General features: G+C 39.9%; 1 protein-coding gene across 1 annotated transcript; it reads left to right on the top strand.

The window, feature by feature from the left end:
• The first annotated feature begins 1,035 nt into the window (after positions 1-1,035).
• bhmt (betaine-homocysteine methyltransferase) lies at positions 1,036-12,652 on the top strand. The gene is made up of 8 exons (XM_057328211.1): positions 1,036-1,166; positions 1,444-1,576; positions 8,391-8,503; positions 8,819-9,010; positions 11,148-11,295; positions 11,453-11,635; positions 11,877-12,105; positions 12,277-12,652. Exons 1-8 carry the CDS (start codon positions 1,143-1,145, stop codon positions 12,455-12,457), a joined length of 1,203 nt encoding a protein of 400 aa, XP_057184194.1. The 5' UTR covers positions 1,036-1,142; the 3' UTR covers positions 12,458-12,652.
• The last annotated feature ends 1,289 nt before the right edge of the window (positions 12,653-13,941 follow it).

Below are 13,941 nucleotides of genomic sequence, written 5' to 3' on the forward strand. Positions count from 1 at the left end.
ACAGAGAGACGCACACTAGTGAGTTCATAAACACATTAGGATGTCAGTAAATATGCATTCAATTACTCTTACGGTCAAATAACGCAAACTCAAATAAAATATATTTTAACGTCATTAGATGGAATGTGTGTGTGTGTGTGTGTGTGTGTGTGTGTGTGTGCGTGCGTGGACTGTCCCCACGGGGATAGTCAACCAAAGCCTGTGCGTGTGTGTGCGTGTGCGTGTGGACTTGTGGTCAGTATGAATGTGATGACCTGCAGTAGCGTCTCTTTCATCAACAGTCTGACAGAATCAACGATATGCTCCACAAACCAAGATTGCGACAACCCTGAACCATGCGCGCGCGTGTGTGTGTGGACTTGGTTTTTATATGTTAGTGGGGACCTAAACCTGAATGCACACCAACTCATGGGGACTCGTGTCACTGTTGGGACCAAAATTGAGGTCCTCATGGGCACAAAAGCTTATAAATTGTACAGAACGATAATTTTTTAAAATCTAAAAATGCAAAAAGTGTTCTATGATCTGTAGGTTTAGGGATAGGGTTAGGGATAGGGGATAGAATATACAGTTTGTACAGTATAAAAAACATTACGCCTATGGACTGTCCCCACGGAGATAATAAACCAGACATGTGTGTGCGTGACTCAAATGTGTCAATTCAGCACAAAGACATTATCAAAGCTAATGTAACACAAACCAATGATAATCAGACCCACATCAGACTCCACATAAACTACACAAACACTCAATATGACTAATGAAGCAGTGTCCTTAAAAATATTTAATTTAATATTCAAATGTAATGATTTACACGCACGCACGCACGCACGCACACACACACACACACACACACACATATATAATTCTGATCATATCGTTTCAGTAGAGTGTTTTATCTGTGGAATGTGATGCATCAGCTGGATAATATTGATATTCTAAGAGTTCAGATCATCTGAAAGATTTCTTTATCTGTGGAACTAGTTGAGTAAAAGGGGCCGAACACACACATGCGCGCGCGCGCGCGCGCACACCCCTCCTGTTCTGCTTTATAAGAGCTCGTCTCGTCTCAAGTGCATCTCACTCCAGTCTCACAGAGCTCTCCCGAAGGTCTCTGACTCACAGCAGTGATAGATATCATCATGGCACCATCTGGAACCAAGAGGGTGAGTTACAGATCCAGAATCACAACACGTTTACTGTCGATCTACTGCGTTCATTATTTTTACGTACTGTGTGTACGCGCTCGTCAGTGACGCGTCAGATTCTGCGCTAGATTTAGTTTTATTATTGAATGTTTACTAAAAGTTTTGATGTAAATGAAGAGTGGCGTCTTACTGTAATGCGTCTAAAAAACTCTTCTCGTGCGCGCAAAATCCGTCAGCGCGCGCGCTCAGAGAGAGAAGCAACAAACAGAGCTCATAGTGTGTGTGCGTGTTGTAGGGTATTCTGGAGCGTCTGAGTGTAGGTGAGGTGGTGATCGGTGACGGTGGTTTTGTCTTTGCTCTGGAGAAGAGAGGTTATGTGAAAGCTGGACCGTGGACACCAGAAGCTGCTGCTGAACACCCAGAGGCTGGTGAGTCTCCTCACAAGAATATGACACAACACAACATCTTTGTTTTACCCATGATCACTCTTTGATGTGCTCTGGACATGCATGTAAATATCAATAAGACAAATTGTTGTCACATGAAATTCAAGACGAAGTGGGTGTATAAAACTTCTCATCTTATCTCCTTTTACAATGTCCAGTTAGCCAATATCTAATTTTCTCTTCTCTATTGTGCTTGTTGCACAAATATTGTCGAGTTGTCATTTTCATCTGCTCAGTTCTGTGTTGGAGAAGAGGCAGTTGTTTTTGCTTAAAAGTCCGCATTAGAAAAACAGATGGATCTGACAGTTCCACTAAATGATGTAAAACTCCCTCATACGAGAACTGATGTTAAAACTGTTCAAACACTCTCATCATTCTGTCTTCCTTCATTTGTAGAACTAAACAATATTATAATGCACCTCAATTAATGTGTAGACAAACCATCAGGAGATTTCAGCTGAGCTCCAAAAACACGTAGATCAGAACCTTTCCAACACTAAATACACCACGTGTTATAACACTAGGGCTGCAACGACGCGTCGACGTTCGTCGATTACGTCGACTACTAAAAATGCGTCGTATTGTTTACGTTTATCTGCTGTAATAGCAGTTTCTGTTCCCGGGCGCGTGTAAGTGAATCAGCAGAACAAGAGAAAGTATAATTCACCCGACAAACAGCGATCGAGAGTCTCGGACGCAGAAGTTAGTGAATGGACGGAATGCCATCATCACAGCATGGACACGCAATCACAAACGGACGGAGAGGGGCACGTAGATGTAGACTTTCATAATAAATTACTTTATTTTAACACTACGCTTTACATGAATGATTTACATTAACGCTATTGTACTAGTGTAAGTTAGTGTATGTGAACCTTTGCAGATTGTGACCCTGCTTAAATTACTCTTAAGCTTCAAAAAGGACAAACTATCATGAAACCACCAGTGCACTTTTTATGTCATTCGATAGCTTTATGCGAGGAATAAACCAATATAGCATAATGAAGAAACTCTGACCTCCGCTGGTGCCGGTGTTCTGCCAATTTATGCTACCCATAAATTTGTGCTACCCTCGTGTTGTGATTGTGTTGGGGGAGGGGTTATTTAGGTGTAAGGGTTGGGTTGGGGGAGGGGTTAGTCCTGTTTTGTCTGGAGGTAGCAAAATTTGATAGGGATGCATAAATTGGCAGATCACCGTCTGTCAATGTCCAGTCAGCATGCGTGTGTACGGTGACGGTCAGGACGCTACTCTTTCCAACATGTTCCAATGTTTTCATTATTCTTCATAATGACAAGATGATAGTCTGTGGTTTTGTTTAAAATTTATTTTTGTAGATTAGCTAATTAGAAGCACTGGACGCGGTCTGAATATGTTGCGTCTTCATACGAAATAACTCTTTTTAAACCTCTGATTTAACTGTAAACTGTTGGATTGATGCAACGCACTATGTGTTAAACATGTAACATATCATCTCTTCTCGTTGTGTTCTAACTATTATTTACTTTGGGGAGCAAAATGATCCCGGGACTTCAGAAGGAGTAGGTGCTTTAAGCGCATCATTGTGCGTCCGGGATGCGCATAACTGTAAATAACGAAGCGAATGCATTAAGCGCATCATTCTGAGTTCAGGGTGCGCGGGCTCGCTTTAACGCCACTTTGCATTAAAGTCTTTTATTCAGTGATAGTTTTGTACAATAAACCGAGACAGATAGTAGTATTTTACTTTTACTCAATTACATTATGAGACTGAAAATAGAGTCGGATATTACTTGGAGGAAAAAAATACATAGCATATGCATGCTCTAGTATTTCATAAACACATTTTTAAATGTTTTTACATTTACATTTAGTCATTTAGCAGACGCTTTTATCCAAAGCGACCTACAGATGAGGGAAACAATGGAAGCAATTGGAACAACATAAGGACAACAAAAAGCATAAGTGCAATAAAAAACTGGTCTCATATAGCCTACCACAGTATACAGAGCGAAGTTTATTTTATTTTTCACCTTTAATACAGTACTTAAGCACATAAAAATTCAGTCTTTTTTTACTTTTAAAATTAAAACTACTTAATTAAAAGAAGATAGTGATTTTAATGTAAACACGGATTAAAATGTTAAAACAATATTTATTTATAAGATTTAATGGAGATTAATAAAAAATAATAATCGTTAGATTAGTTGACTAATAAAAAAAATAAGCGTTAGATTAGTCGACAGTTAAAATAATCGTTAGTTGCAGCCCTATATAACACATCACATGTTATAACACACCATGTTATAACACACCACATGTTATAACACATCACGTGACATCACCAGTGAAGTTTCATTCTTCTGTCAGGGCTGAGGGGTTTTATACTTTGCTCTCAACACAACATCCCGCTGTATTAAACCTTTCACAGTTTTTTCTCAGTTAGAAAGGTTGTCGTACTTTTCATTCTGATTGCAAATCCTTTTTGTATTTTATGCTTTAGTTATTTTTATATAATTTCCTCTTTATTGTCTTGTTTCCACATAAGCCATGAAACAAAAACAGCACATCTGGTTTCATTTGATATCCGTCTCACTAAATGTTTAATGCTATATACCTTCACATACTGTCATGTATGGATCTTCCTGTTGATCATATATAAGACACACTAAAGGGCTCGGCATAGTCCATGCAAATTGCGCTTTCGTTCTGCGTTTGGGGGTAAAACGTATGGAGCGAAAATTGTGCCTAAACTTAACAAACAAATCCAGCGTTTTGCAAACAAACGCAACCTTTTTTGCAAAAGAAACTAAACTCTGAAACAAACAGAAAGCGTTTTACAAATACATAATGCAATTCGAGAGAAAATGCAAAGGTGTAACATGTAAATGTACTGTGTTTAAGTCTCACCTTTTTATGAGATTCTCTCAGCTTGATTTTCTCACAAATGTGACCGTCCAGATTTTCTCACAAATGTGACCGTGCAGACCAGTCGTCAGATTTTCTCACAAATGTGACCGTCCAGATTTTCTCACAAATGTGACCGTGCAGATTTTCTCACAAATGTGACCGTGCAGATTTTCTCACAAATGCATGTGCAACAGCAGGTGGTGCTATTGAGAATTAGTTTCTATAGGAAGAAGCCATGAACATTACCTTGAGTGCCACCCTTGCCAGCTAGTGCCAGAAACTAAATTAATTTCATTCATCAAGTTTCATTCAGTTAGTCTCATGAAATTTATTGAAACTGTTAATAATAATCAGTTGCTGTTTTTAATAATAAATAATGAATTATGCATTTGGTTTTAATATACAAATAACATACAACAAACTGGATGCAATTTGCAATGTTGTCACAATTTGCAACTGTTTACGTTCACAAAACAAACTACTTTTTCAAGGATACTTTCTTATAAGGGAATTTTGACATAATTTTTTGTTTATATCAGGGCTTGCTCTAGGCATGGGCAGGGGTGGGCTGAATCCCCCTAAACATCTGTCTTGCCCACCCAATGAGAATCAAAAAATAACACCAAAAATTGTTGTATTTTCTATTGGCTGAAAGCAACGTCACTCTTCACTTCACTGCTCTGGCTTTAGTTTGTAACAGAGAAGCATGCTACATGCTACAGGTGGAAGCAAAATACTGTGCAAAGGAATTTTAGATGCACTGCACATATGTAAAATTAAGCATGTCAAATTAATTGTGCAGTAAAATCAGATTCATTTCTTCGTTTTTGCGGTCTTATTTTGTGCTGTTAACAAACAGCTATTATTTGCTTGCAATATAGGCTAGATTTTAACCTATTGACTTTCAGTAATGACTGAAAGCTCCATCTTCCGAAGCTCCCGCTTCAGAAATAAATCTGTTTCTCTCCATCTCAAACACCCCAATTCACTCTGCAGGTGGTAGCGAAACAATGTGCAAAATAGTTCAGTTTAGGCGCGATGCGCGCTCACGATACCACATAAAAAACAGCAGACACGATGTAAAGTTCATTGTGCAGTGTAATCAGATTAATTCATTCAATTCATTAAAAGAAATTAAACAGAAATCAGTGATCGTTCAGTGAATGGGGAATGTTCTTAGCCCACTTTATTTTGTAGGCTTCTATTTATGTCCAGTTTACATAACCGCTTTATTTAAGGTGTAAAACATCAATGAAATGTTGTCTGTTTTTTATATTTATATAAAAATAAATCATTTAAATCCTGCATGTATTGCAGTCATATACTGCAGTGTTTGTTGAATTCCAACAAAAGCAAACCTCAAGAGTGACTGAGCACATAACAAACTAATTAAAAAAAAATCTGGGTTATTTCATAAAACATTTTTTTACGTTTTCTAACGTTTTCTTAGTTTTGTGTTGCTTAAAACTAAATATGAACTTGTTTTTGCTGTGTTTCTGTTTTAAAAATGCAGATCATCTTTTCTGTTTTCACCTGCTTTCACCAGTTCATTTTCTCCAAATAAATAAAAATAAATTATATGAAATTTGGGAGAAATGTTGTCAAAAGTTCACAGAAATAAACAAAAATGATCATTTTACCAAATCACATTCTTATCAGAAAAAGAGGAAATACTTTTTAAATGGACTCTTAATTTTGTCTGCAGCTATACTGTCTGTGTGGTTGGGGTATATCCCACCCAGGATATCTGCTAGTCCACACTTCTGCACCTGGCAGGAACCGGGCCTGATTTATATTTATTTATATTTTTTATGTCATTTTTTTGTAAGATTTCAGTATAGTATTTTGCGCTCTTTCTGAGATGCGACTCGGTTTTTAGTGATTTTTCTGCATGAAAGTTGCACTGATACATATGTTTGACTTTTATACATAACAACTCATAGATAAAAAGTATTTAACATTATGTCTAACATATGGCATTAAAGTAGAGAGCTTTCTAGGCTATAAAAGATGGAAAAGCAAATAAATCATCGTGGCAGTTGTTTCAGTCAGTCGTCGGCTTTGTTTGGTTGCCATTAGCCTATTTAGGTTTAAAATGAATGCTGCTATTTTTTTGGCTATTTCAAGCTACTTGGGCAATTTTTGCAATAAAATAAACCAGCACAAAAAACAGTAATATAAATCTAAGTCAAACAATTGAACTATCTGCTGTTTTGGGAGAAGTTGCATAACTGAGAAAATCTGGACGATCACATTTGTGAGAAAATCTGCACGATCACATTTGTGAGAAAATCAAGCTGAGAGAATCTCATTAAAAGGTGAGACTTAAACACAGTACATTTATATGTTACACCTTTGCATTTTCTCTCGAATTGCATTATGTATTTGTAAAACGCTTTCTGTTTGTTTCAGAGTTTAGTTTCTTTTGCAAAAAAGGTTGCGTTTGTTTGCAAAACGCTGGATTTGTTTGTTAAGTTTAGGCACAATTTTCGCTCCATAGAAAACGAAGCTCGAAAACGTTGAGAGACGGTATAGTGTTTTCGAACAATCCAACACCCCTTTGTTTCTGGAGGCGGGGTTTACATGACGTATCAAATAGCTCTGCGCACGTGGCCACACAAACAACACACCCACCTATTACGTAATGGCCATGGACCAATGGTGGCTCGAGGGTGTTTACCGGCCAACACGAACTTTCCCGGAGAGTTCTGTTTGGTTTTTGCTGGCGAACTAGTGAAACGAATTGTCGTTGGACCAGATTTTGTTCGAAATCAGGTCACAGACTGGTCGTTTTTCGATTTCGAATGTAATATGCTGAGCCCTTAAAGCGCTACATCCTTTGAAAAATGCTGTGTTAATACTCAGCAATTGAATTTCTAACTGATTTCTCATCACAGAAAAGCTCTTAGTTGTGTCCACATCGTTGTTTTGCATCACTACTCCTCCACCTCTTCTTTTCCTCCTCTCTCTCTCTCTCTCTCTCTCTCTCTCTCTCTCTCTCTCTCTCTCTCTCTCTCTCTCTCTCTCTCTCTCTCTCTCTCTCTCTCTCTCTCTCTGTCTCTCTCTCTCTCTCTCTCTCTCTCTCTCTCTCTCTCTCTCTCTCTTCTCTCTCTCTCTCTCTCTCTCTCTCTCTCTCTCTTCTCTCTCTCTCTCTCTCTCTCTCTCTCTCTCTCTCTCTCTCTCTCTCTCTCTCTCTCTCTCTCTCTCTCTCTCTCTCTCTCTCTCTCTCTCTCTCTCTCTCTCTCTCTCTCTCTCTCTCTCTCTCTCTCTCTCTCTCTCTCTCTCTCTCTCTCTCTCTCTCTCTCTCTCTCTCTCTCTCTCTCTCTCTCTCTCTCTCTCTCTCTCTCTCTCTCTCTCTCTCTCTCTCTCTCTCTCTCTCTCTCTCTCTCTCTCTCTCTCTCTCTCTCTCTCTCTCTCTCTCTCTCTCTCTCTCTCTCTCTCTCTCTCTCTCTCTCTCTCTCTCTCTCTCTCTCTCTCTCTCTCTCTCTCTCTCTCTCTCTCTCTCTCTCTCTCTCTCTCTCTCTCTCTCTCTCTCTCTCTCTCTCTCTCTCTCTCTCTCTCTCTCTCTCTCTCTCTCTCTCTCTCTCTCTCTCTCTCTCTCTCTCTCTCTCTCTCTCTCTCTCTCACTCTCTCTCTCTCTCTCTCTCTCTCTCTCTCTCTCTCTCTCTCTCTCTCTCTCTCTCTCTCTCTCTCTCTCTCTCTCTCTCTCTCTCTCTCTCTCTCTCTCTCTCTCTCTCTCTCTCTCTCTCTCTCTCTCTCTCTCTCTCTCTCTCTGTCTCTGTCTCTCTCTTTCTTTCTTTCTTTCTTTCTTTTTTTCTTTCTTTCTCTCTCACTCTATTTCTTTCTTTCTCTCTCTCTCACTCTTTCTTTCTTTCTCTCTCTCTCTCATACTCTCTCTCTCTCTTTCAGTGCGACAGCTGCACAGGGAATTCTTGCGAGCCGGGTCAAATGTCATGCAGACTTTTACTTTCTATGCCAGCGATGACAAACTAGAGAACAGAGGCAACAAACTCTCTTTCACCGTAAGCTGCACACACTTTTACTGTTTTTACACTGTTTGATACTCTCACTTTCCTCCATGAACCGCATGTGTATGTTTTGTGCTTTGCAACATGTTCAATCAAAACTGTGAAACGCTCAGAAGAACTGAGCAGTTTCTTCTCCGTTAACGTTCAGACTCAAATGGATTTCTATAGTGCTGTTCATAATGAATGATTTGAAAATAAATCACATTACGGCTCTAGTGAAATGACTTTAATCCTTTTAAGAACTGCTTGTTGACTGATGTGAGATCAGTGGCTGATAGCTTACCAGTGAAGATGAATGATGATTGACAGGGCCAGCAGATCAATGAAGCCGCCTGTGATCTGGCCAGAGAAGTAGCCAATGAGGGCGATGCGCTGGTGGCGGGTGGAGTCTCGCAGACACCTTCATACCTGAGCTGCAAGAGTGAAGGTGAAGTGAAGAACATCTTGAGAAAACAGCTGGATGTCTTCATCAAGAAGAATGTGGATTTCCTCATCGCTGAGGTGAGCTCTGTGTCAGAGCGGTGGCCCAGTGGTTCAAGTAAAAGAGAGATCTCAGAGTACGTTTACACGATAAAAAATGGAAAAGTTCACGTACACACGCTAGTGTTATCAAAACGATATGCATTTACACGGATCCGAGAAAACAAATGATTATTACTATTATGCATGCCAGGCCAGTACCCTACGTGCCAAAACCCTACGTGCTAGCGCACATCCGCATACAGTTTTAATCTAAAAGCACTTTTAATACACTTAGTCGGCGTGCGTATGTGTGTTTATAGTAGTGTGCATATACATACTATCCCTGTGTTCCAATCCGCATACTATCTGTCATAATAGTATTCGCAAGTAGAATGAGTATGTCCCAAATCATAGTAGGGCTGGGCGATATGGCAAAAAAGTAAACTCGATAGTTTTTTTCTATACTGATCGATAACAATATTTATTTTGATATATATTTAATTAAAAAAAGTTTACTAACAAAAGTTAACCTTTAACCAGTTAAAATTAAATTAAATTAATGCACTGTTGCAACACAGAGGATATTAGGCCATAAACAACATGTACCAGTTCATTCAGTCTCATTTTGACTCAATTGACTCGTTAAGTAAAGGGAGTGTTCATTCAGTACATTCAACCAATGAAAGGGCTCCGTTACTGCGTACATTCGAACGCTATTGGCTCAGCACCTGCGCACATACATAACGCTGCAATAATGTCTTGCTCGAGTAGTGGGATTCATTCAATGCATTCAGTGAACCATGCAGGCATCTTACATACAAGGTTCAATATTTTAATGTGCACACAAACTCACTTCATTACATCTCTGATCTGTACAGGGCAGCGCTGGTTTGTTTCATAAGCACCAGCTCATGTTAGCAGATATGTTAACGATGGATATAAAACGTTTGTGCTTGAGTTTCGAAGTAACTCGCTTGCAATTGCGCCTCTAGTTTGTTTTGTTTAACCGGCGATTGCGAAAAAAAATAAGACACTTGATCAACCGCGTGATGACAACTCGAGGTTAGTTTCACCTTTGTTTCCGCTTCCAGTCATGTTTTCCTCCTCATGTTGAGTTTTCTTTGCCAAGTGCAGTATGAAATGGACTTTGTACTTTGACGCGCATGATAAAAGCTGCACGCTGACTGACAGTTATTGAGTTTATTTATGCGTTCTGTTAGACTGTAAGATTAATCCATATCGAGTCAAAATGACAATAGCTTATCATCGTTTTTGAAATACATTCTATCGCGATTCGATATGATATCGTTTATCGGCACAGCCCTAAATCACAGTGTGTTGAAAATAGTATTCCAAAGATTCCCGGATGGTCTACTACTTCCAGTAGAAATTAGAAGTGCAGAATCATCCAGACTCTAACGGCTGATATTACCCACAACTCACCACAAGTAGGCAGAGTTTAGTGATGCTCCACTGCTTTAATAACAAATAACTGATGCGTCACTAAATGAACAAATGTAAGTATACAGTAAACATTACATACAAAATAATGAATGAATAAATACCTTAATGTAAAGAAGAGCTGTGTTTTGATGTGTGTTACAGTTATTGGCTACAATGTTTTCTAGGCAACAATGGTCTGTTAGTGTGTCCCAGTGTGTGCAATCTCTTTGGCCATGCACTCAAAAGTACCTAGTGTTCAACACAAAAACACTACCTACTATTAGGGCTAGTATAAGCAGGCGAATTGGAAGGCAGGGTATGTCTCCGCTGGTTGCAGTGGTGCGGTTTTCTACTGTTTGCTGGAGAAACATGCAGCATGGAGGCCGCCATTTTTGTTTGGGGAATACTCGCGCATGCCTACAGACTGAACGTGTAATACGCATGCATACGACGCCATCGTTGTATAAAGTCTTGTATTTTCGAGGTTTACATTTAAACGAGAACGGCGTCGTTTTCAAAAACTTGCACTTTGAAACCTGTTTTAAAAAGTTTGCATTTTCAGTCACCTAAAACGCAGTTTTCGTGTAAACGGACAGCCAAAACCCATATTTTTAAAACTCCTAGTTTTTAGTTGAAAACGATCTTGTGTAAACGGCCTCTATGGCTGAGCTCTGCTCTGTGACCAGTTGATTGATTGATTGACTGATTGATTGATTGATTAACTGACTGGCAGTACTTTGAGCACGTGGAGGAGGCTGAATGGGCCGTGCAGGTTCTGAAGGGAACGGGAAAGCCTGTAGCGGCTTCTCTGTGTATTGGACCTGAAGGAGACATGCATGGAGTGACACCTGGAGACTGTGCAGTCAGACTCATCAAAGCTGGTACGTCTTAAACACAAACACACACCTGCATTCAGAATACTAGCGTGTGTAAAATCAGGAGATTAAGCAGCTTTTTAGAGACTGTAATGTCTGTGATAGTAAACGCGACAGTAGATCAGATGTTGTGGATGATGAAGTTGATGTTTACCCCCGTCAGGTGCTGATATTGTCGGAGTGAACTGTCACTTTGATCCCATGACCTGTGTGAAGACTGTGGCCATGATGAAGGCCGCTGTGGAGAAAGCCGGACTGAAAGCTCATTATATGGTCCAACCGCTGGCCTATCACACACCCGACTGCAGCTGCCAGGGATTCATCGACCTGCCCGAGTTCCCCTTCGGTACACACACACACACACGTGTCTCAGAAATCCACAATTAAACAGCGAGAGATTCCGACTCTTAGATGTGCTTAATTCAAAAGTCAGAGACCTCAAATGAAACTTCTCACCAACCATCCACACTCCCAAACAGATTATTTTTGTAAGATATTTGAAAGGCTCTCATGTGTTGTGAATATGAAGCCGATGTGAACGGACACATGCGCTAGATCACCGTGTTGTCTTGTTGTTTGTCCATCAGGTCTTGAACCCAGAATCCTGACGCGCTGGGACATGCAGCAGTACGCCCGCGAGGCCTATAAGGTGGGCATTCGCTTCATTGGCGGCTGCTGTGGCTTTGAACCGTATCACATCCGCGCCGTGGCCGAGGAACTAGCTCCTGAGAGAGGATTGCTGCCCGAAGCCTCTCAGAAACATGGACTGTGGGGCAGCGGACTGGAGATGCACACCAAACCCTGGGTCAGAGCCAGGTGAGAGAGAGAAAACACCTGCAAACAATCTCACAGACACACACGCTTCGACCCCAAACAACATGTATATCAAACACTCACATCGTCTTGTGTGTAAATGTAAGAATATCTCAAACACCCCATGCATTTATGACGATATATACATATAAACGTCACGTGTGTGATTCACAGAGCCCGTCGTGACTACTGGGAGAAACTCAAACCAGCATCAGGACGTCCACTCTGCCCATCCATGTCCGCTCCTGACGGCTGGGGTGTCACCAAGGGTCACGCCGAACTCATGCAGCAGAAAGAGGCCACCACCCAGGAGCAGCTGCGCCCGCTCTTTGAGAAAGCCGACACCAAATACTGAGAGGGTCAGAGGTCGGCCTGTCACCCGAGCATTCCACATGTTCACGTCACTCCAGTTTTCCACTCAAGTCTTTCTCGTGCTCAATAAAATGTGATCTTAATCTCAATGTCACTTGTGTTGTCTTTTAATGGATATACCTAACAGCCTGAGATTTTAATAAGCGAGCATGGGATGTTTGCGTGACTCAATCGTGACATCATCGTCACATTACACAGGTCGGTGGTGTCCTCTAGTGGACGGATGTCAATCTGCTGTGAGTGACGCATTTCCTGCTGCCACGTGAGGGCGCTGTGACCCACAAAAGACACATCACACGATCTGTCCTTAAACAACCAAACAAATCACGTCACAGAATAATCATGTAAGAATCATGTAGAGTATAAGACAAGTTTATCAATTATTGATCAGACAGTTGATGATCGATCGCTTCGTCAGACAGGTAGAAAGTCTGATCGTATTGTTTGTGTGTTTATTTCACACTTTACATTACTCACATGGACTTCTTACTATTGGTGAGAAATACATTATAAAACACAAAAGAAACTAAAGAGTGAAATAATATGCCAATTGAAACTATTTCAAGTACTAGAGGCATTGAATAACTAAACATTCATAAACGGGTTTTATTGTTACGTTGAAAGCCAAAAGACTGCGCATGCGTACAGCAGTAAGCACACAAACTGTCGAAATGAAATTTGAATTCACGTTGTGTGTAAAACAGTTACTCAGAAACAGAATATATATAAAATATAGTGTTGTCACGGTACCAAAATTTCAGTAGTCGGTACCAATACCAGTAAAATTCCACGGTTCTCGGTACCAATTTCGGTACCAAAGCAAAACACCAGTACATGCTAATTGAAACACAATTTTATTAATAAAGCTCATTGTTAATATAAATGTATAGAAAGCAATGCCATTTTGTATACATGAAGTGTAAGTTAATTGTTGCTGAAACTGTTGTGTGCTCTCTGGGGTCTTTCATGCTGATGAACATCCTCCTCAGTCTGCTGCTGTAGAAGACAAATAGAATAAACTTCAGTAAGTCAACTGACAGAACAAACATGCATATGCAATATTAAAACAAACCTCAGTTTTTATACTGCAATTACACAAGATTACTTACATTAAGGTAACTGTATATTAAAATAATAAATGCAACAGATAGATTTTTATTTAGTTTAAATGTGGTTTTTTAAACCTAATAAGAGTTATCTATCCAAGACATACACATTGCTAGTCATACAGTTAGTATGATACTTTTCTAGCACATAGATTTCAGATAGGCCTAAATAAAATAGGTACTGTAAACCCCATCCTGTCCTCCCACTTATTTTACCCCATTACAGTTATAAAAGCATTAAATGGTAAATAAGGACACTTGACTGGATTAGCATTGGCGCTAACAAATTAACACGCAAACAGGGACGTTTGTTTGAACGTAAAACTTTAACTTAACATATGCTACAACATTCATAATGCAA

This window comes from Triplophysa rosa, unplaced genomic scaffold (genome assembly GCF_024868665.1).
Source record: "Triplophysa rosa unplaced genomic scaffold, Trosa_1v2 scaffold410, whole genome shotgun sequence".
NCBI lineage: Eukaryota > Metazoa > Chordata > Actinopteri > Cypriniformes > Nemacheilidae > Triplophysa > Triplophysa rosa.

Coding starts and splice junctions, on each gene's coding strand:
- bhmt (XM_057328211.1), top strand. CDS start 1,143: ATGGCACCATCTGGAACCAAGAGG. Junction 1,577..8,390: donor TGCTGAACACCCAGAGGCTG/GTGAGTCTCCTC, acceptor TCTCTCTTTCAG/TGCGACAGCTGCACAGGGAA. Junction 11,296..11,452: donor AGTCAGACTCATCAAAGCTG/GTACGTCTTAAA, acceptor TACCCCCGTCAG/GTGCTGATATTGTCGGAGTG.